This window comes from Anser anser (assembly GCF_964211835.1).
Source record: "Anser anser genome assembly, chromosome: Z".
Taxonomy (NCBI): Eukaryota; Metazoa; Chordata; class Aves; order Anseriformes; family Anatidae; genus Anser; species Anser anser.
Window position 1 is genome coordinate 22,791,563 of NC_139723.1, and position 24,273 is coordinate 22,815,835.

The 24,273-nt window shown below is 42.4% G+C and overlaps 1 protein-coding gene across 1 annotated transcript; it reads left to right on the plus strand.

Moving 5' to 3' along the window:
* The first annotated feature begins 7,383 nt into the window (after positions 1–7,383).
* FEM1C (fem-1 homolog C) lies at positions 7,384–23,939 on the plus strand. Its single transcript, XM_083816881.1, has 3 exons — positions 7,384–7,514; positions 7,749–8,430; positions 19,147–23,939. The coding sequence occupies exons 2-3, from the start codon at positions 7,887–7,889 to the stop codon at positions 20,454–20,456; spliced, it is 1,854 nt and encodes a 617-aa protein (XP_083673007.1). The 5' UTR covers positions 7,384–7,514; positions 7,749–7,886; the 3' UTR covers positions 20,457–23,939.
* The last annotated feature ends 334 nt before the right edge of the window (positions 23,940–24,273 follow it).

Consider the following 24,273-nt stretch of genomic DNA (forward strand, 5'->3'; position numbering starts at 1 on the left):
AAGGAGGAGAGCCGCAGAAACTGCATCTTTTTGAATCAATTCCATTTTGAATTGCTTTCCAAATATCCTAGCTTTTAAGCCAGTATGAATAGATTTAAGATGGATCTTCAAAGGTGCTTTTTTCCTGCTATGTTTGATAAAACTGCTACTTGTGATTTACTAAGCCACCTTACAATAGATTTAAGTATAGTTTTGTGTTGTGGATGTGGAATGTAATTACTAAAAGAGCATTGGAAATCTTTGCCTTTTTTTTTTTTTTCTGGTGGAAATGCAATTAGAACACGGCAGTTTGTTTTTTTTCTGAGTGACTGAAAAACGCCTGTTCTGAATGTGAGGACAGTCAGCTCTGACTAAAACAATTTGTGCTTTGCTGAAGAGAAAAGACAATGAAAGGGGCTCTGGTGTCAGGATTGGCGTCAATGCCGTACCAGTGGGAAGGCAGCTGGCATGGTAGCTATGCCGCTGCTTGCATGCAGCATGACTGGACATGGTGTCTTGCATTCTGCCTCTGTTCCCTATTTTGCAAGCGAGCAGAATAACATCTGCGAATCTCTGCCTCAAAACTTCAGGGTGAGAATCAGTTACAGATGCACCGCGTGCTCCTTCCACCTGCGGGTCGTACCCCAGTGCCGCAGGGAAGCAAATGCATGGATCCAGGGGGATACTGGGTGCCTGCAGTCCCCTGGCCCCACCAAGCCCTGAGCAGGGAGGGGGCTTTCAGGCAGTCACCCCTACTGCCCCTGGTGCTGGGTGCAATGCCCACTGGTAACAGGCAGCTGCCTGCAAGCAGAAGCCATGGTCAGGGGCGTGATGTGCTGCGCTCCCAAGCCTCTCTATCACAGCAGCACTGGCAGAGCCACCAGAACTTCTGGAGCAAAGCCACAAGGAGGGTTTCAGCTGCGGGAGGGTTTCTGAGTTCCTCTGTCAGTGCTGATTCATTTAAGTGCTGCTTACGGTATTTTTTTTTTCCCTGGTGTAAATTGACTTTTTCCTGTGATGTTTGAAATGGTAAATGTAGGACTGCATATCTATACTGTACAGCATATAAACCATACTAGTGGGAGGATTATGCATAGAAGGCAGAAGGAAAGGAGAATTGGAAAAAGTCTCAGAGAAATGGGAGGAGGAGTGGTCTGCCCTGGGCTGTTATGCAGCCAAACGTTTCCAAAAAGGGAAGCTCATTCTTTGGCTCAGAGCAAACCTCAGCAACCCCAAGACTCCTGTTCCTGAGCTACCAAGTCAGTACATTGCTGTTAGCTGTTGTTTCCACCTCTGTGAAACCATTCCACCTCTGTAAGACCATCTCTTCAGGCTGCTCCCAGGAGATACCAGTTGCTTTGCCGGTAAGAAGCCCAAACTTGCAGGCAATATCCTACCATGTTGCTCCCATGCAATGTTTCAGGGCAGAAGTCCCCAGGTCATTCATGTTTTGATGCTGTTCTCCTTCAGCAGCTATTTCAAATGAAAACTGTTCCTGCAAAGTGTTACTGTCTGCTCACACTACAGCATGCTGCCACTGCATACTGCGTTACTGGTGCCGTACCCAACCTCAATTTCTGAAACCTTTACCTTTCCCATAGCCCGATGGGTGCCTGTAGCCAACCCTTCTGGTGGACTTACCAGGACTCTGGGTGTTCTGCCCAGCTCGGGGGACAACTGCCTGGCCATTGAGAACCTGCCAGGGTGTTACAGACTCCAGCCAGATGAAGCTCCTGTCACTCATTTTGGGCTGTACCCTCTGCAGACTGCTGCTTGTCTGTGCCTCTTGCAGGTGTTTGCATTCCTGCTACCTGCAAAGTTCCCAGAGCATTTAATTCCCTGTGTTAAAAGGGTATGCAGGGGTACTGTGGCAAAAGGAGGAAATTTGTATCCTGCACTAAAAATGATGAAGGAATGCGTGTGTCACCCAGCTGTGACCTGCCCATGTCTCTCTCTTGTGGATGCGACTGATGGAGAAACTAGCTGGGTCACCCCACCCCACCTCCGGTATGGTAAAAGAGTTGTGAGCATGCTGCTGGGTGAACAGCACTGCACAACACAACAGATATATGGAATTAAGCCTCAAGCTGAATTACCTCTCTCTGGGAGAATCTGGAGCGCTGTTGCCATGACTATAGCGTTTGCAGACTCCCGCCTGCATCAGAGCACGCTGCAGTCGGCAGCCTCTGCACCACCTCCTCCCTCTGGAGGTCCCAGATGTCACCCCACCACCACCTGTCCCCTCTGTATGTCCTGACCTGGCAAAAGTGAGAGACTGGGACGGATCCTGGGGATCCTGAGCATCACAAAGGGCTCCTGACACTGCAGTGTGGGACAGGGGGGCTACAGATACCCCCCCCAGTTTGACCCACCTCTTACTGGGTGGCTCACATGAGGAGCACCTTGCTTAGTGCCCAGGTGCTGAAAAGCACAGGAAGCACATTGGAAAGTTGCTGTGCTGCATCCCTTCTGCCCCAGTGGGTTAGGTGCTTGAAGAGCTCTGAAAGCTCAGCAGCAACCTCTGTGTCTTGCTATCTGCACCTGTTAAGCAGGGACAGAGATCCTTATGTTGCCACCTGTGTTTTATTTGCCAAGATTTATCAAGTGGAATAAGCCATTTGCTGCTTTTTCTCTCTTAAAAGTACATTCATGTTGCAAAATTTCTGGCACGTCTCAGATGCTTCCCAATCTACTTGGCATGTGGCAAACGTGAAACCTGACTGTCACGTCACCCAGCCCTGCATTCTTCCCGTAGAGAAAGGGCAGGGTAAAACTAGAAACTCTTCTTCTCGGCAAATTGTCATTCTGATTTGGCATAACCACTAGAATGGGAAAAAAATCTCACTGAGATAGAGCTCCTCACCCTTCCCACACCTTCTCCTCATTTTTCAGTGCTGGGGATGGTTTGCCTGAGCTCCCTGGCTGACAGCCAGAGTTTGGGGTACCTAAGGAAAGGACTGTGGCTGTGTACTCAAGGTACTAGTGGCTTAAATCCAAGAAATCTATAACTCCTAAATGAACCAAGGCCATCTGTGGAGAACATGTTTAATAAGCTCAGTGCTGTTAGTGTTAAAAAGCAAGCAAGCAGCTCCAATCTGCTCCAAGTGCGTCTTCCGAGGCATGTTTGCAAGAAGCCCTAGTAAAATGTGTTTTAGTAACCTAATCTGCAGGAGAAAAAAAAAAAAAGAAAAAAGATTTGATGCTCATATGCTGGAGGAATAGAACATGCAGCCTAGATGTGCAGGGAACGAGTTACAGGGCAGACCGGCTCAGAAATGCAAAACTCCTGGCTAAGGGATTGGACTAGATGATCCTCAGAGGTCCCTTCCAACCTCAACCATTCTGGCATGCTGCTGAGGGTCCTGAGGGTTTAGGTCAGGCAGGTTGGGTGTCCAGGGCTGGCCATGGCCAGCAGCAGCTCCGAGAGAAGAACCACCCTGGAAATGTCACTGGTCTTTCCTAGCAGAAAACCACTAGACTGACAGGCGGAGGAGACGCCCCTGCACAAGAGAACTGAGAAAGTCAATGGGTGACCCGAAGTCACAAAAAAACCCACTGCCTCCTAACCTAGAGCAAGGCTGGGCTCAGAAACAGCTTTCCGACTGTCCCTTTCTGACAGTCCCATGCCCTCTGCTTCTCCTGCAGCAAGCTTGAGCCTACAGTTAGAGGCAGATGCACAGAAAAGTCACTATTCGTGGTCTAATAAGGAAGCAACTCACAGGGCTGAGAGGCTGCAGGCTTGCATCTGACCAGCTGCTGGCGTACACTGCCCGAAGGCAGAAAACGAGAGCAGAAACCCACTCCTGCATGCACCCACAGGGCCAGAGACTGCTGTGGGCTGGTGGCCCTTGCCACCATCCTCGTCCAAGCTGCAAGCTGCTGCTGTGGACTGCTGGTGGCAGCTGGGGATGGCTAAAAGGCAGGGGCACCACCGGCACTTGCTGCCAAGGCCCAGGGCTGGCATTACTGCAGCGTGCTCAAGGTGCTCCCGGCCACCCCGCAGCTCCTGCAGAAACCACCACATGCCTGTGTCGCAATTGTGGCTGTTGCCTGGTGCTCATGCTGTTTTGTTGTCCCTCATTGCTTTCAGTAAAGGCAGCATTTCTCTGGCTTACCCCCTCTGCTGACATCTACTTGTGGGGAAGTAGCTTTACCGCAGAGATGCTTGCTTCCAACGCTTGGGACTCCCCAGAGCCTGCCTCAGCTCCCTTCTTTTTCTGGATGTATTCTGGGGAATCAGTGGAGGGGGCTGCTCTGATGTATGGGAGCTGAGTATGCGTATTGCCAAATGCCACCTCTAGCCTGGGAGGTTTCATGGTGGGTGAAATGTCTGTTCTATATTTAGAAAGCAGAGGATGTTATGTATTTTCTATTCCACCCACTGTAGAAATCTCATGAGTTTATTAACTACAGTTCTGTGTGTCTTCACCAGCACTGTCAGGCCTGTCCTTGCTTTAGCCTGGGCGCAAAGGAGGGAAAAGAGCAGGAGGACAATACGGATGGGGTAAAGGAGAGCAGCGTAGAGACGGTGAGCAGCCTCCTCTGGGGTTTCACTTGTGTAGCATACCAGAACAGGTACAGCCTGCAGGACACGAGAGGCCTTTGGTATCACAAGGGCACGACCCAGATTTTAACAGAGCAAAGGCTTAGTCTCACCAGTCGCCTGTATGTGAAGCCACTGTGCATGCCCTGTATTGCTCTGGTGGAGGATCCCACCACAGCAGAGCACAATCTGCTCCTGGCCTAGCAGCATGAACATCACAGGCTCTGTCTAAAAATGGCATGGTTAGAGTACAGCAGGTTAATTTTTAACCCATTTGCTATCTACAGCTTAGTCAACTGATGACTTGAAACAACCATATTGATGAATATGAGAATATTTTGTAAGTGGCAAATGTTGCTTTGGGAGATAATTTCTTTTTGGCAGTTGCTTTTGTTACATTTAACTTCTGCTGTGTCAAATTTACAGGTTTTACTGCTTCAGATCTATTATGCAGCCTACCGCAGCCTCTCCCAAAAAGCCAGAATACTGTCATTGGAGAGGCAACATATGGTCACGCACAGGCTAGCTGGAGTGTATGAATGGATGCACGAATTCAGACGTGCATGTCATTCACAATGCATGCTAGGAGGACACAGAATCACACGGTCACAGCATGGTAGAGGCTGGCGGGGACCTCTGGGGGCACTGCTCCAGTCCCTGCTCAGGCAGGGCCACCCAGAGCAGGGTGCCCAGCACCACGTCCAGGGGGCTTTTGGAGGTCCCTAAGCAGGGAGACCCCACAGCCGCTTGGTAGCCTGTGCCTGTGCTTGGTCACCTGCACAACAAAGTGGCGCTCCTGGTGTTCAGAGGGAGCCTCCTGTGGCAGTTGGTGCCCAGTGCCTCTTGTCCTGCCACTGGGCACCACTGAAGAGAGCACCGCATCTCCTTTGCACCTCCCAAGTCTTCTTTTCTCCAGGCTGCACAGTCCCAGCTCCTTCAGCCTCTCCTCACAGGTTGCCAGCAGAGGAATAAAACTGAGTTTGCCTTCTTAGAGGGAAATTCTGTTTTGACAAGCTTGGCAAATACTGACCTAAAGCTAGGTGCACATCTGCCACCAATTTTAACAGCAGAGATGTCTGAATCCCTGGAAACTGCAACTTCTGTAAATGTACTTTCAGCCACTTGAATTAGCACCAGAGACCATGGAGAGAGAGGAGAGAGCATCAGCAGGCTGTTAAAAAGCACGTATATGAGGACATCTGCAAGCTTGCCTTGTTTGCACCTTTCAGAAATACCCACATCACGTGGAACAGCACCTGTCCCCTGTAGTATATTTCCATCACTAAACCACTGTGCATATTTTAGGGAAGTTAACCTATAAACCATCTCCATTGTATACACATACATGCATATGTGCATATATATAGTTTAATAGCATAGAAAATTGGTATGATCTATGCAAATTTTTTTATGAATTAGAACTAAACGGATTATCATTTTCTTATTTGTCTCTCTGATTTCTCAATACGACCACAGAAAATCAGTGAGCCAAATACTGGAATGGTTTTCAAGGAGATGCTGGAAGTAAAATCTCAGCTCAGATGAATTCTCTGGAAACAAAGTGATATCCTTACTCTCCTGGGCACACAGGCAGAGATGCTCGTTTCTCTGTTGAAATGAGGTACTTGGGGACCAGACCTCTCCTTCTCAGCTTGTGTCCACCCACATCAGCCCTCGCTCCAGCCTGGGGACACAGGTTTGCACCCCCTGGCCAGCTCACGCAGCATGGGCATCTTCTGCCACCGGAGAGGGTCCTGTACCTGCTTCCCGATCTAACCCTCGGCCAGGCTGGTGTAAGGGACTGGGCACCAGCAGAGGCAGGACATGAGCTACACACTGTATGCAGAGGTGTAATTGCAAAATGCAAAAATGCATAATGGAGATGTGTGTTAGCTCAAGGCCTAGCAGAAGTATAGCCACACTGGGGGTGCCCCCTGGGCCGTGATGAAAAGCAAGATCAAAAATTTGCAGAAATTTCCATGTTAAAACAGATGTGTTGCTTTTAGTGCCTAAGCTAAGAGCTGAGGTGTGGGTTAGGTTTTTCTTAGGTGTATTCCTTTGCACTGCCTGATGTGAGAAGGGAACCTACAGTTCTGCGCTCATCCTCCTCTGCCCTTTGGGACATAAAGAACTGAATGGACAACGTGAAATAATACAGGGCTTTGCAACAGGCACTCTGGCTGGAAACTGAATGTGAGTCCCAAAATGGTTTCAATGGGAGTTTGTGCAAACTCTGTACAAAAAAAAAAAAATGTCCAGACCTATCACTCCATCAGGTGTTGTGTGGTGCCCTGTGTTTTTCCTCACAGTATTGGAGCCAGGGCTGTGGATAAAACAGTAAAATGTCTGCCAGAGTGGCATGAGCTAGTGGGGCAGGAGGTCAGAGCCATGCCGAGCTGTACACCAGGCAGGCAGCCCACTAATGCCATGGCCATGAGGTGAGGACCCCTCCTGCTGCCTCCCACCCGGACGCTGCCCTGAGGTGAGCGCCCCGCCATGGCGGCCCCGCTTGGTCCGTCCTCCTCCACCCGCAGCCTTTTCGAAATCGGGCGGTCTTTGGGGGAAGGATGCGGCAGCACCCGCCACCCACGGGTCTGGCAGACCCTCTGCAGGCCCGGCGTGTCGATGCCCGCAGCTCGGTCCCCGAGGAGCCGCAAGCCGCGATACCCCTTCCCTCCCAGCCGCGCCTCCCCCCCCCCCCCACGCCGCTCCCTTCCCCTCCCCTCACGGCCCTGCCCCGCCCGCCGCCATTCGGGGCAGCCCGCCCGCCCGCCGCGCTGGAGCGGCGGCGTAGTCCCGCCCCCTCCCCTTCTCCATTGGCTGGCGGGCGCCCGCGCCTCTCTCTCATTGGCTGCAGCGGCCTAGCTCCCCCCCTCCCCCGGGCTGCGGCGCGCCCGCTGGCAGACCCGCGGCTGGCGGTCGGGCTGTCATGGCGGGCCGGCGGGGGGCGGTGGGCGCTGGGCTGTGAGGCGGGCGGCGGCGCCGCGGGGAGGTAACGGCGGCCCTGGGGGCTCCTCACGAGGCTCGGCGGGACCCGGTGGGGCCAGGCGGGGAGGGATCCTGGGCGCGGGCGGCAGCCGGGAGCCGGGGGGAGCCGGAGGTTGCAGGTCCCGCGTCTCCCCGCCGCCATCTAGGGGCGCATCGCGGGGGTCCCGCCGTGGGGGGGGGAGAGGGAGGCGTTGGTGGTCGCGACTCGGCCGTCGCGACTCGTCTGTGTGCTCCGCAGGTCGTCGGCAGGCCGCTGGGGGCCGGCGCGGAGCCCCCCCCCCCCCCCATGTCCCGTCCGAGAGGAGGCGGCGGGCGGCGGGCGTGCCGCCAGTAGGCTCCTTGGTCGCCGGGCTCGGAGCCGAGGGGCGCAGGCTAGATGGATCTGAAGACCGCCGTGTTCAACGCAGCTCGCGATGGCAAGCTGCGGCTCCTCTCCAAGCTGCTGGCGAGCAAAACGAGGGAGGAGGTGGCCGTGCTGGTGTCGGAGAAGACCAACGGGGCCACGCCGCTGCTGATGGCGGCCCGCTACGGTCACCTTGAGATGGTGGAGTACCTGCTGGAGCACTGCGCCGCGTCCATAGAGGTCGGCGGGTCGGTCAACTTCGATGGCGAGACCATCGAGGGAGCCCCGCCGCTGTGGGCAGCGTCGGCTGCCGGCCACCTGAAGGTGGTTCAGTGCCTGCTAGACCACGGTGCTTCTGTCAACAACACGACCCTGACGAACTCGACCCCGCTCCGAGCTGCCTGCTTCGACGGCCACCTGGAGATAGTGAAGTACCTGGTGGAGCACAAAGCAGACCTGGAGGTGTCGAACCGCCACGGGCATACATGCTTGATGATTTCGTGCTACAAAGGCCACAAAGAAATTGCTCAGTATCTGCTTGAAAAAGGCGCTGATGTTAACAGAAAAAGTGTTAAAGGTAAGTTAATTGCTTTATTTTCAGGTAAGGTAAGTTAATTGTTATATTTTGTGGCAAAAAGGGGTAGAACTCCTCCTCCTCCTTTAGGAGGCTGTGAGGACCCAAAAATATTCTTCTAGTCTCATCATGTGGATGAGTAAGAGATGAAGTGTATTTAGCCATGTTTTTACTGTTTTTTTCAGCATACTTCCTTGTTAACACTGACTGTAACTTCTTTCTAAATTGATTAATTTTAGGCTTCAAATTCTTAAAAAGTCATGCGAACATGGGAAAAGCTAATAAACTTTTGCTGTGTAAGCATTTGTATGTTTATGTTGTAATACAGTCCAATATACAAGCATATATTCTTGTTTTCTTGCGGTTTCTTAAAACAAACAAGCTGTATTTAAAACTGGCCTATGCCACTAAGGCTATAATGGGGAAAGACGCATAAAAAAGAAAAAATATTTTCTACTTTGGAAATGAATAACTAGTTTGCTCTTCACCCACCTCTCCCTTCAAATTCTTGAATCCTTTTGGGCCCTTCTTCCATGTCAAAACAAAAACATGTATTAGGATTAAAGAAATGAGGCTTCAGGTGACTATGACTACAACAGAAGGACTTCCAGGGTTGCACAGATCACGAAGGACGTGTCTCTGCCCCTGTTTTGCAATTATACTGTCAAAGTGACAATTTCTCTCACTTTGTTGTGATTGTAAGTATGTGGGCTCCTTGGTTTAACCACTTTTTTTTTTTTTTTAACATCTCGGACTCTTATGTGAATGTGATACTGGCCTAAAAAACATGCCAAGTATTTCAGGTTACAGTTAATTTTTAACTCGCTGAGGCAGGATTGTGTTTCAGCAGTTTATTTTTTTTTATATATGTTACTAATCTGTTAATACACCTTACTGTAGTATAATACTTTGTCTGTTTAAGGCTAAATTATATGTGTAACAGGATAATATACAGTTAATTTATATCAAAATTTACTTTGTGTCTAAATTATTATATGATACTGTTAAATGCCAAATGTGAGGGTGATCTCTTTGAAAAAGCTGCTTTCTTTCAGCAAATCATCAGATATGCGGGGTTAATGTAAATCAAGATAAACTACCAATTTGTCATAGAGGTGGGCAGAGCAAAATAAATCTTCCTTTGTAAGGATTTAAGTTTGCTTATGAATCATGGACTTGTGATAGGACAAAAATGTCATTTTTCTAGACAGGGTTCGTGGAATAACAAGCTAAGCATAAAATGTGCATCTTTTTTAAAATATATTCCTTCATATGATAGGTATGGGTAGAACAGAGCTGTTAAGTGTCTGATGTAACAGGAAAAAAAATCTGTGGCTCTTTTTTCCCTTCATTTTGTGTCAGTAGAGTAGGCTTTAATTTACTTGTCCTTCTTATTTACTTTTCTACTGCATTAATTTTTTTTGCTTCTTTGCTTAAAAACTGAAAGGCAGCTGTGCTTTCCTAAGGATTTTCTTATTGCTCTCAGTTTCTTTGTTATCTTAATTCCTTCCTCTCTATGGTTCTTTTAGTTTCTGGTGTGACTCACATTTTGAGCCCATAACCAAAAATTCCCATGGTATAATCGATCCTTACTGATTAAAAATAAAGAAGTTGGATTGGATATGTTTTAGATAATTAAAATTCATTTTATATTTTGAACTGCAGAGCGCACATATGGTTGTGTGTAAATAATACCTATTGGTCAGGTATGGTCTGCCTTTTTGTGTTTGGAAATCCTCTCTCACGTGACAGGAGCATACTTCTTTTCAACATCTTAAGCCTGTCTGATCTCTGAACTTATTTAATAAGCAGTGACAATGTAGAGGAAGAGAGAAAGTAACTAGTGTAAAACCTGAAAGTGAATGTCAGCTGCGGAAAGACAAAGAACTGAGCCAAACTGGGTAGCCTTAAATTTTACAGCAGTATGGGTGTTGTGGTGGCTGAGGCTCAACAGCTCACCTTCTGAACTTTGGTTTGCAAAAAATGCTCAGTAGCTGTTAGTTTCAAAATGAGTATTTCCATCAGGATTTATTCTACGTTATCATATTCCACCTCTAAGTCTCTGTGTTATTTTCATTTTTTGCTTCTTCCGGCTGTTCGTTAAAGAATAGACAAAGCATAGGGGTGGTGTAGTAGGGAGGTAAAGAGAACTTGAGTGGTCTGTTTTAGAGTAGGAAAACTTGTTGCAGTCCCTGTATCTGAACTTTAGACAGGCTCTTTCCTGGGCCATTCACGGGGGGAAGCCTTTTTCTGTGAAAGAAGTAAAAGTTTTACGTAGTAGAAATTTTTCAGCAATTAGAATTACAAAGCTCTTCATAGGAACAAAGCTATGCAGCTTTCATAGAGGTAGGTTTGGAAAAGTGCTGTTGTGGGAGATAATTACAGATTGTTTTACAGTTATTCTCAAAACCAGGAAAGAGTTTGAGCCACCCATTGTGTTTTTTACACTGGAATTTGATATTCTAAGATAGGATTTTATTCACATTTTCAGAACGGGGAAGTGCTAGGGCTGGGAAAGATATAAAGATGTTTATGTTAGTAGTTCCAGGGAAACTTCAAAATACATTCAGATGAAAAAATGGGTATGGTCAAAGATTGCTAAAAATCTGGATGACTGCTGAGGCAGGGTGTAAAAGGTCAGTTGAAAAACGTAGTGAAATTCTAATTCTAAAATACGGGTAAAATCCTGCAACAGTGTTTAGGACTACTGAAATTCAGAACGCAAAGGCTCTTGAAGGAGAGTTGGGGAAGTGCACAAGTACGTCTAGGGTATGATTAGGGTTTTCGTAAAGACTTGAGTCTGAGTCAGATAACAGGCTACAGTGAGGTGAGGTGTAGGTCTGGCACAGTCTTTCAGGAGATGGTGTTGAAGAAGGTGGTAGCAGGTTGTTTGGGGTATGTAAGTGCAGTACTGGGAAAAATGGGCTGTAGTTTGGTATTTAAAATATGAGCATTTTGTTGGCTTTGATCTGCTTTTGTGCAGATCTGACTCTCACAGTTGCCCGAAAGTTCTGTGAAGAATGTAGGCAACAAAAATGAAAACTAAAGATTAAGAAAAAAAAATAGGTTACACAAACCACATAAGCAAGGGGGGGAAAAGTCATAAGTGGGTTAAGAAGGGTAGTTTTTTCCTATTAGCACTGTGGGAAATAATAAATATATATGCAGGTATCTTTTATTTTTCTTATTTTTTGTAAAAGCAAAAACAGCCAAAGCAACACTTCCCAAGTGAGTTAATTCAGCTTAATCTTCCTAATTCAGAGGCTTCTCAGAGATGTTATTCCTGTTTGGAGAAGCTATAAACTAAAAATAACAAATCTTAACAAGTTTTAATGGTATAAAATAATGTCTAAAACAGCTAATTATTATTAAGAAATAAAAAAAAAACTAGTACATCCTAAAGTTCTTAAAGCTCTTAAGTTGCTCTTAAAAGGAGGGACAACACGACTAATAAATACTACAGTAGCAGAAACCTGAAGTTTTTCTCCTGAGGAGGTGGAACCCTAGAGGTGACCCTCGTGGGTGAGGAGGGAACCTTCTGCGTTTTGGCTGCGTGCGGTTTTCTGTTCGCCTGCATGGCAAATCTTGCCAGCAATCTGTAAGTTCAGTGCTGGCTTACCGTGTTAGGAAAAGTCCTCTGGTTTGCTCAGTACAGAGCTTCACTGATGTTTCTGCGCACAGTCGTCTTGAGGCCAGCAGGTCAGCACAGGGAGAAAAATGCTTACTGTTGTAATTCAGGTGGTAGCAGTCTTGGCCATGTCTTCAGACAACAGATTTGGGCTTTCTTGATGATATACATGGGGTTGTGTTTGTCAGAACTGGATTTTATATTTAAATCAAAGTATTTTGTAATTGCCCCAAAAAATTATTTTGCTTGCAGACCATTTTAAAGAGATCTTGTGTTTTTTGTCTGGAGTCAAAAGTACATAGGTCTTGCATTATGAACGTTGGCTATGCATGTTTTGATAATCTGCATTATTCTTTATCCTCCTCTTCCAGGCCTGCTGCAATAATGTAGATTTGTTCCTTTCTTTTCTGCAATTAACAAGTTGAATAATAGATAGGTACACAAGCACCGATAGCCTGGATGGTCTTAATGGCACAGGGAATAAGGACTCTTTTCCCAGAGTATCTACTTGAAAGGGAGGGAGGTGGTTTTTTTTCTGAACATGGCTTGTAACTCTTTCCATTGCTCAGCCGCTTGGAATGTGGTCTCTGTCTTCAGCATCATATTCCTGTATTTTACTGATGGTCTTCGCTAACCCAGTCCCCCTCCTGTTGTTAGCAGACACATCTGCTAGCCAAAAGACTAGTTTTTGACCCTCCAAAGTATTAGAAAATGCTGTAAGAACTGCTGGACGAGGCATTCCTTTAGGATCCTCTTGAGATCTGCACAGGAATGCTCAGTCGAAAGCACAGTTTCTTTGTCATTTATGGTCCTCCATACTACCGTACTGTAGCAGTTGGAGGAAAGCATGCCTTCTGAAAATGCAAAATAACACTGCAATTCAAAATCTTGCTAAGTTATACTACATATAGCACATATTAGCATATATAGCGTATATTAGAATAGCTTTATAACATAGCATGAAGGATGAGGCTTGTTCGCTTTGCTTGTTCAGTTTGGGAACTACAGAAGCGTACGGACCTCAGTCACTGCAGGTAGTTTATCAAGGTTATACACGCAGCGGTGCTGTGACAAGGGCTACTGCTGTTTCCATGTTATTGTTCGTGTGGGAGACTGGAAAGCATAATGCTCAAACCTCTTGAGAAGGAGAAAATCTTTTACAGAATTAGGCTAAGAAATACAGGGATTAGGTAGATTCCCACTTTTTGCTCTACGATCAGAGTGGTTTAGTACGCCTTAAAAATAATTAATTTTCCCTTGCAGTAAACATTAAGGAGTCTGACAGGTTTGTTCTCTTCTGAGTTTTGTTTTTTTTTGTCTTGTATACTTGCCAAGATTCATTTTTTGGGGAAACAAAAGCTAAGCAAGGAGATCTCTTTTTTTTTTTTTCCCCTGTGAGTAAAAGCCTTGCTCTAAAAGTGTCCTGTGCTTTTTTTTTCGTTATTATTTTGGTTGTTTTTTTTTTCCTTTTTTGGTTAATATTGCATGACACAGTGCACTGCATTTTGTGGATATTTTGTGTGTGATGGTATGTGAAATAACTTCAGTAAAAATGTCTGTAAATAAGATTAAATAAGGAAACGGTTTAAACAAAAGTCTTTTTTATTTCAACTAAAAAGGAGATTATGTTGAAATTAAATGGTTAAAAATGAGCTTTGTGTTGTTAATCTTAATAATACAAGTTATCCTGAAATAATTTTGTGAGCAAGGGGAGCAATTATTCTTTTACAGAACATGGAAAGTAGATTAAAGCTTGCTGAGGTTAGCAGTGCTTTGCAATTTTTACTTGATTTCTTCATAAAGGGAAGACATACCTTTAGCTTTTCTTTGTTATGCTTACTGAATGTAAAGATGTATAAGGGATTTCTTGTGCACTGTCCATATTTGTATGTATGTATCAATACATATGAAAAAAACAAAAGTACAGCTGCTGAAGGATTTAATTGCTTCCAGTACTGTGTTGAAAATCAGTGTTACGTGAACAGCTACACTTTTAAAAGAGTGATTAATTTTATCTGCAAGGCTGCTAAAATAGATGTATCTGACTAGCTTTACACACTGGTCAGTCACTCAAATCAAATCTTTTTTCTCTTCTATTTGATGTTGAACAGCTCAGTGTTTATTTTCAGGAACAGATCCCAGATATGAAATCAGACTGATAATAAATTTTTACTACCCAGAAATCTGATCAGGCATTATTTATTTATTTATTAAATAAGGAAGTAATATTATATATATTAAAAACATAATAAAGAAGTGGAGGTACTTGATATTGTTTGCAAATCAAGTCAAATCACTTTGTGTAATTGCTGTGTCACAAGCTACCAGTCTGTTTGGGGAATTATTTGTTTTGAAACAAAGACACAACCTCGTTGTAAATTTGAGTCCCCACCCCAATTAGCTTTTTGTAATACTGGAAAATTAGGTAATTAAATCTGGGATACATAGTAATGATTGTGTAATGTTCATAATACTTTTAAAGAAGGACTATAACGAAGGAATGAAATGTGCAGCTATGGTGTCAACTGACCGTAACTTTTTTCCTTATCTGCTCTTGCAAGATTTGGGAGAGCTGAAGGTGATGGTTATTCCTTTTCATTTTGTTGCTCCTCTTAATTAGAGGAAGTTATTAGGTAATGTGAATAGTGTTTTTTTTAATACAGATAGAAACAGCTTGTAAGCAGTATTAGCAATGCAGTATCCTGGCATTCAATTCCTAGCAGAGAAGTACCATGCCTACTGTAACATTGCCAGTCCAATTTCATTCCTGTGCAAGAATGATGCTGATTATTAAGCAGCATGAAAGGCTCAGTCTTCTATATGTGATCAAATTCCTGCAGATTATTTCAGAATGGAAAATAGTTTAACAAAATTTAAGTAATTCTTTTTTGAATTATTCATGCACAATTAAAAAGCAACAAACAACAATAAAGAAAACCCACAACAAAGCCACATAACAAAGATGATGGTCAAATTCAAGTTATTTGTCCCTTAGAAAAATGCTTATCAGAGAATGACTTTCAAATAACTTTCTTATTTTCAATCTTTTTCCTTTTTAATACAGCAGTAGATACATTACAAAAGTTAGACCGATTGGCTTCTGAAATGGATGAAATTTTTAAATTCATAATAATGGTTAATTTATTTGAACTGTTCAACTCCTGGGCAGTATCTGGAACACAGAAGTAATATCTTTAAGGCCACTGCAGCATCTCTCAAGTACTGCAGTGTTTCCTTCCTACTGCTGTATTTACACCATCCAGTCAAAGTAAGTGAGGTGCAGCGGCTAAAAATTAGTGGTGATGGTCTTCCTTTTTCAGTCTGCACATTGTTAGAAGTAGCTCTAGTAGGTCTCCAAGGGCTACTGCAGTGTAAGTAGCTAGAAAAAATTACCCTAATTCTGATAACGCTGTCAGTAACTACTGTTTAAGTCAGTTGTAATACTAAGAAATTAATTTATCTTTTTAATGAAGGACAGTCTGATTGGAAAGAGTAATGAAGTTCTTGGGGTTCTAGGCATACTCCCACATGTCCTGCAAGGCTGCGCTGTAAGTTAGTGACATACTAAGTTGTTGGTTTGGGCCTGAATTTACCCAGACAATGGCTAAGCTTAATGTGTGTGGGTTTTTGCAGTATTAATGTGTCATAGCATATAAGCCTGGCAACTGATAAGAGTTTCAAGAGCAGCATTATATGGTGATGGATCTGCAATGTGTGGTATGAATAGCTACCATGGATTCAATTGTCAAAGCCAGCAAAGTGTATTAATAGTTGAAGCAATTGTAAGAACTCCAGTGATGCTCTGGCATTTTGCCTGATTAGTCTTTAACATACTTCTGTGTTACGACTTTTTTTAATTTCCTAAAAATGTTAACCTGAAGGTAGAAAACGGGTGCCAATTCCAGTGTTTTGGAGCTCTGCTGTGAAGGATGGGATGTGGACTTGAACACACCTTGAAACGGCCGTATTAGCTGGCGGCGCAGCTGGCACCCAGACCCGTCTGGTTTTGCTGCCATCACAAAGCTCAGAAGTGCCGACAGCCCAGGGAGCAGCAGTTTGGGTGCTGTAGTTGCGTTTTAACTGGATTTCCCCAGCACAGCAAGAAGAATTGCATAACGTGTGTATTTTGGCAAGTTCCTCTTGTGTGTTTGTCTGCTTGTGACTTCATTCCATCTTGGGAATTTAAAGGTCTCATGCCTGTCAATATTGGGGTATAGAGGTACAGAGAGAGGGGATTACATTTGATAAACTACACATGCCAAACTTTTAATCTATCTGAATTTGGAAAAAATCTGTTCTTGTGGTTGAAATCTTTATTAGTCTTGGTAGAGGCTGTAGTGTGAGCAAACCAGTGCTGACTTAACACTCTCCATTACTGACAATAATTGCCTAAGGTATTAACATTTGAAAATCACTTGCCGCTGTATGACCTGAATTTAGTTTCATGAGTCTTGATCTAATAGATAATTTCAGGTGCCACTTTGTGTTGGGTGTCATCCTCTGTTTACTTTTTAAGAAGTGATAGTAAAATAATTGGCAGCTATTGCAAAATTTATCAGGAAAATAGTATTTTGCAAGTTACGTTCACTGTATGAAATACGATATTTTCTTTTGTTTGTTGAGTTTTTTGTTTGTTTTGTTTGGAACTAGCAGTTAATACTGGTTGATTGATAAAATATGTCTGTAGTTGTCTTTCTGCTATAACTGCAAAAAAACTATTAAATTTCAGCTTTTGAAAATAGCAATTTGCACATCTTTTGTATGGGTTTGATTAGTGTGGCAGGTAAAGTATCTGGTGTGTTTGAATCAAGATTGTCTTGAATAGCTACTGTTCCTCCTTTTCACTGTTATAGTTACTGCGAATGGGAGCAACAAAGAGGTCTTAAAATGTGCTGTTAGTCCTTCCTCAGATGGTACACAAACCAGTCAGAGGAAAAAGCAGCAGACTGATTTACATGTAAAGCTTTGAGAAAGTTTTTGTGGATAGCAGAAGTATGTTTAGATTAAAGTGTTCTAATGGGTACACAGACCTTGGCCTCGGTTCCCCCACTAGGACCTCAGTCACACCCTCCTGCTTTTTACCCATCCATGACTTGTCAAAAAAGTGTTCAGTAAATATTTTCTTGTCTTGGGGGCATATCAACAGATAAAAGCGGACTACTACACAGTAAGCTGTAACTCAAAAGACAGAATACAAGTTCACATTGTGAATCTAAAGTATCTGGTTCTGCTTGTGAATTTAGAGGACAATCATCATGGCTTGAGCAGATACTTCTCAATTTTGCTTTTGTGGGATTTTTCTTCATACTTCAACTTCATATCCTCTTACTGTGTCCTGTTAGGAAAAAAAAAAAAGGGGGGGGGGCCTCCGAAGTCACATACTAGAAAACTAGAAGATGTTAACATTATTTGTATAGATCTACAGGAGGTTCCTAGAATTGAAATGGGAAAGGAAGATAACTACTTCTGAAATGTATTTCATAACTATGAATCTTTTTTCTTATATATAGAGACATACATGTACCAACTTCAAATGTTCTGTATTTGAATTTATTGTATTTAAGACAGCAGAAAGATGTGCCAGTGGAAAGCAGAATGGAGGTAATACTCCATTTAGTTTGTCTACATACAGCGTTCAGCTCTTCAGACAGATTTCAGACATGCTTTTAATTTGTTTCATTGGCTGGGTAATAAGAAGAATGAATTGCACATTGTAGAGATCAGATCCCAGGAAAAGAAAAAGATATCTATGAAGGTAAACTAAGCTGTTCAGATTAGTAAGTTATGTATCTACAACTACAAACTTTCCCAAACATTGGCTGAAGATTTCAAGAATTTATTTCCTAACTTGCTATAGTTCTGTTGTAGATCTAGAAACAGCAAAGCTCACTGCAAATCACTGTCGGCATAAAAAAGCCTGCCAAAAATGCAAATACAGAAGTTTTAGCAAACCTTTCTTTCAGTTTTTAAAGGCAAAAGCTGATGACTATAAATGGACAGACAGCCTTTGGGTAAGGTCTCATTTGAGAATATAGAAACTTGCTGGCAGTGCAACAGAAATGGATGGTCTGATAACCGGTTAACTGGGATTTTGCAGTGCTGATGATATAAGAAAAATTAATGGAGGGGGTGGTGGGTAGTTACACAAGCCTTCTGTTAATTATTTCTTGTTGATTTAGTGGGAGGTTGAAAAGTTCGTAAGCCTGAATCTGTAGTACATATAATATGTATAAAGAACAAGGTGGGTTTCAATTGTGTGGTTCAAGAACAATCAGTGGCGTGAGGCTTTATGTTGGGAGAGGACTGGGAGAGCTTGTCATCCATCTTCTTCTCTTCTCTTCCAGTGAAGTGCTCATATTTGAAACGGAGCAAAATTTTCATCTATTTGAATCATAATAGCTAAATATTTAACTGTTGTGCCCGATGTTTTCTTTCTAATTTGCTGTGTACGTGATTTTCAATGAAGTGGCTTTAGTGCTTGCAAGAAATCTCAACACAGTGTTAGTACTGGAGTGCCTTTAAATTAGAGAATATGCAATGACAGGCTTACGAAGAGTAATCTGAATGTAAATGATAAGACACAAGATAGATGGCTGCATGTTGTGCTGAAGACATTTTTTTTCTTCTTGTTGAGTTAGCCCAGCTTTAATTTTCATGCAGATCATATTTTTAATTATGTCTGGAGATATGGAGGAAGGAAATTTGATGAGGGGAGAAGGGAAAATACAACAACATGGAGATTAACAAGCTTAGGTTTCTGTTTCATATTTGAAAGCAGATTAAAAAAATCTCATATGTAAGGGAGGATTCTGTTTTTACTCTGTTTTTACTCTTTTTTTATTTTTTTTTGGAATAATGAGACAAAAAGGATCTTAAGAGCTGTTTAAATCTTTCAGGCAATAATATCAAACATTTTTGTCTGTTTAACTGCCTTGTAGCCTTGGTATTTTAGTCAATCTTAAATATCTTAACTTTTCATTTAAGCCTTTCATAGTCTGTAGATGTCAAAGCACTTTTTTTTAACTCTTAACGTGGCTGGATTTAGGCTATAATTTAATTGTTTGTGTAATTGATTTTTTTTCTCTTGCTAGGAAACACCGCATTACACGATTGTGCAGAATCTGGAAGTTTGGAGATAATGAAGATGCTTCTCAAGTATTGTGCTAAAATGGAAAAGGATGGTTATGGAATGACTCCCTTGCTGTCAGCTAGTGTGACAGGCCACACGAATATTGTGGACTTTCTGACCCAGCACGTACAGACCAGTAAGGCTGAATGCATAAATGCTCTGGAACTTCTAGGAGCAACGTTTGTGGACAAAAAGAGAGATCTGCTTGGTGCTTTGAAATACTGGAAGCGAGCTATGGAGATGAGATACAGTGACAGGACTAATATCCTGAGCAAACCTGTGCCACAAACACTAATTATGGCCTATGATTATGCTAAAGAGGTGAATAGCTCAGAAGAGCTAGAAAATCTTATTGCAGACCCTGACGAAATGAGAATGCAGGCACTATTGATTAGAGAACGTATTCTTGGCCCTTCTCACCCAGATACATCCTACTATATTAGATACAGAGGTGCTGTCTATGCAGACTCTGGAAACTTTAAGCGTTGCATCAACTTATGGAAATACGCTTTGGACATGCAGCAGAACAATTTAGATCCGCTGAGCCCTATGACGGCCAGCAGTTTGCTGTCATTTGCTGAGCTTTTCTCCTTCATGCTGCAGGATAGGGCAAAAGGCCTACTGGGCACTACTGTTACATTTGATGATCTGATGGGCATACTGTGCAAAAGCGTTCTAGAAATAGAGCGGGCCATGAAACAAACCCAGTGTCCTCCTGATCCAATACAGTTGAACAAAGCCCTGTCCATTATTTTGCATTTAATCTGCTTGTTGGAGAAAGTACCTTGCAGCTCAGAACAGGAGTATTTTAAGAAACAGACTATTTACAAGTTTCTTAAGCTTCAGCCTAGAGGGAAAAATAACTTCAGTCCGCTTCACCTTGCTGTTGACAATAATACTACATGTGTGGGTCGCTACCCAGTCTGTAAATTCCCTTCTCTACAAGTTACTGCTATCCTGGTGGAATGTGGTGCTGATGTAAATGTCAGAGACTCTGATAACAACAGTCCGTTACACATTGCTGCACTGAACAACCATCCAGACATCATGAATATTCTCATCAAGTCAGGTTCACACTTCGATGCCACAAACTCACATAAACAAACTGCCAGTGATTTACTGGATGAGAAGGAGATAGCAAAAAATTTAATCCAGCCCATAAATCATACTACGTTGCAGTGTCTGGCTGCTCGTGTTATAGCAAATCATAACATATACTACACAGGCCACATCCCTGAAAAACTAGAGGACTTTGTTTTGCTCCACAGATGATAGCACGGAGCCCTAGAGTACTGTTTTTGAAGCACGATTTGGTGACTGTGTTTTCCTTGAGCACTGTTGTGGTACACCAGCGTTCCCTTAGCTTGCTCCATCTTGCTTTCATTGGCTAAAGTGTTGTTAGCATCAGATCTGCAGAGTTGGTTACCCAGTATTTAATATATGCCATATAATATATTTTGTGGGTTAATTAGAAATGTAATGCCATATTTAGACTCTTAAAATTGTCTGCCAAAGGCTTGTCTATTCTGGTCTTATTTGCCTGTTGGGTGTTTGGGACTGAGTTGAGTATTTTCCACTGATGTCTTTATACTATAACTGTTATGTGGATTTTATACAGTTGGAAGGTCATTTTTTTTTGGTTTTGCTTGAGCATTTCTACTCTACTCTATTCTTTTTCTATGGACTCATTGCTAAACTGTTGAAGTTGGATGGACTTGTTAACATTTGCAACTACCATAAGTGCTTTTATCTTCTCTATGCACTGGCTTAATCATGACTGTTGTGTGTGAGCATATTTCTATGCAGCAGTTGGCCAATTTTGACCTAAATGTCAGTTTCGTTTTGCAGTTTGTTTGGACCTCTTTTTGAGAATGCTGTCTTCATAGCATGACAAATTTTGGAGCTACTTACCAGTTCTCCAAACTTGGGTTTGACTTTTTTGAGTGCTGTTACTGAGGTTGCTTTCCTCTTGATCCTCTGGAAATTTGTACTAAATTTGGGAGAAGAAAATCCCTTTTTCTCTTGGTAATCCACTTGAATTTTAAATCTGAAAATCATTCTGTTGCATCGTGCAGTTAGGGGAAGAGTCCTCGCTATGTACAACTGACACCTTCCCCTATGCACTAATGTCTTGCTTGTGCTGGTTATGTGACTAGATGTGAAGTTTGCTCAGAGTTAAACCTCAAACTTAATGATACACTTTAATGAGAAGTAGATCAAACGTATGCTGTATTTTGAATTTACAAATCAACTTTAGCTACAAAAGAAACTAAAGCATGTTGGTGGCATGATGCTTTTCAGTCCAGATCTAGACATCATCTAATATAATTATAACATAGTAAGTGGCTGTACGCCAGGGTATTGGAAGTTCTATAGAAGTGTCCCTTTTTCTTCATTTTTAAATATCTTTATAAATATTTGCATGGATTTTACGTCTCTACTGTGTCAGCTGTACTTAAAGAAAACCTGAAGTTCTGTTGTGTATATAGCTCCTGATTAAAGTACCTATTTTTATAATATTTGCACAACAGCTTAGCTTTTACAACAGAAAGGGCTCTTTTGACTTGATAAGAAATCTATAACTGAAGATCATAAATGTGAGTGCGATTCAGGTAATTCATACAATTCAGCACTTTACTGTTGATTAATAGCAGAATATATAATGGCACATTAGCCCTGCAAATGTCTTAAAGTCAAATTCAGTTCTGTTGAGTAGAATACAGTTTACTTGCAAGGTTAGTGGCCTAGCATATTGGATATTGTTGACTTGAGGTGTCATCTCAATGGTAGGTAGTAAGCGTATCTATGGGTTTCGTGCTCCAGAAATTCAGCAAGTTTGTTTAGGCTTTTGTCAGTTTTATATATTTAAAAGCCAAATTAATTAGATAAAGGTGAAGCTGTTATAGGAGGGCCATTTTCAATTTTTATTTCTAATTTGATGTTGGAACATTTTTGTCTTCTGTGAATTAGGTTGAGGAGGAATATATCTTGAGTGCATCTGAGAATTGTTTCTTGCTGTTCCTTGTTTTTTGGCTGTTTCAGGGTTCCGATTAGTGTTCCTATTAGTTTAGCCGTTCTTGAGGAACATACTGGGATGGTTTTAAACAAAGCTATGTTGAAAGTGCTGTTGCTGTATTGCCACTTTCAGACTGTATTTTGAAGCATCTTTCACATGTGTGTCCCATGCCATGTGTACATCGTAAGAAATTCTGAGAACGAGGAAATCCTGTTTGTTTCTCTTGCAAATACGCAGCCATAAATTTCTATTCAATTGGCTGGATTTTTCTGATTCCTTAGAATTAAAACATGCCACCTATGTTGTCATTTGTAAGAACAGTAGTTTGATTTTTATATTCCTTGTTTTCTAATTTCCTATGCTTCTCTATTACTTTGTAAGCAGGGGTAATTAAGAAATCATGCCACAGTAGAAATGGCCCACATTAAAGCAGTTCACAAAAATACTTCTTTCTATAGGTCAAAGAAAAAGGAATTTTTAGATATTCAGAGCTTTATACTCTGGAATCTGTTTGCTCCTTAGTGGTTTTAGTTTAAATTTCTGTCATTATCACTGTCTAATATCCTCTTTAAAATTAGTTACTTGGACATTGAGTCCAGAAATATAACCTAAAAATTGTTAATTGTTAGCAAATCTTTGAATGGAAAACATTTTCAGGAGAAAGCATATCACTATTAAAAATACATAAATCTAGTGAAAATTGTTAAGTCTTACGGGGAGGGCCTATTCTGTTAACTTTTTGCTTTTCTTCTAACAACTAACACATAATAGAAGTACTGATTTATTGTATGTAGTTCTGTCTAAGTATCTACCAGCATGCATCAATCTTGAGGTGTATCACATCCATTCAGAAGTTATTTTTTCACAGTGTTGAGGCTGTTTGCTGAACTCTTGAAAGTGGCGGTTTTGTCAGATGCTCAGACTTAGGTCTCCAGGTGGATGAGTTCATGCATTTAATTCCATTTCCATAGCCCCGTATGCTTATGTTACTCTCTAACTTTTTACTTCATTTTAATAGAAACCAGGACAGAGCCTGTGTTGGGTAATATGCTGGGGGATTAGTTCAGGATTTGCTGTTTGGGAGGGTGGGTCAGGACAGCAGCGCCTGTCTGAGATGCCTGTGCCACTGTGGCCAGTGCTAATGGGTAGTAACAGATTTGCCCCCACAGGCCTTGTTTCAGCCCGGTGTTGTCTCCAGTTCAGTAGTAGATAAGTTTGATGGACCAGATTTTTTTGTTTGTTTTACTTTTACTCTTGTTACTTGTTCAGAGGTGGCCGTTAAGATGTTTCCAGTGAAACATGCTGATGTTAAATACAGAGGTACTGTTAGCTGAACTCACTGTGGTCAGGACAAGGAACTAAAAAGCACTCAGAACACAAATAATCTTTGTCATATTTTTAACTTTCTTTTCTTTGTGTTTGGGCTTTTCTGTGATGAAACGCGCTTTTTCTGAGCTACCAACACATAAACACAATGAGAACACTGTGGAAAAAATTGTATGGCCTGCAGAGGTGAAACAGGTTTTAAAATTGATTAAACAGTTTACAAGTGTGGTTCCCTAAATACAATGATACCTCCTTGCTTGTTGAGACCTCTTAAGGTGCATTTGGGGATTGGAAGGAGGGTATGGGGATAAAAATACTCATTTTTTGTCCAATCATCTTGGACTTCAACTGAAATACTTCAGCCAGGTAGATGAAGAGTACTCTAATAAAAAATAAATGCTGTTCCTACCAAATCCTAGAGTTCTCTTTCTGTTTTTTTATCACTTACTCTGGTAACAAGGTTCGAGTTGCCTGCTGTATCTGTTCTGTTTGTTAAGTGTGAGGTAATGGCACTTTCTGAAATGCAAGGCAACAGTGTGGCTCTTTTTCCATATATACTTCACAGCAGTCCCTGGATATGAAGTAATTTTGTACATTTCTGTAGTTCTCAAAAAGTTCTCTTTTAACAAATGTTTTGCAACTGGTTAAAATTTAACTCTTTCCATTTTTACAAAACACTAAACAAAAAACCCAGTCACTTTAAAAAAAGGAATAGGATGCCATAGCAAAATCCTTACAAATGTATTT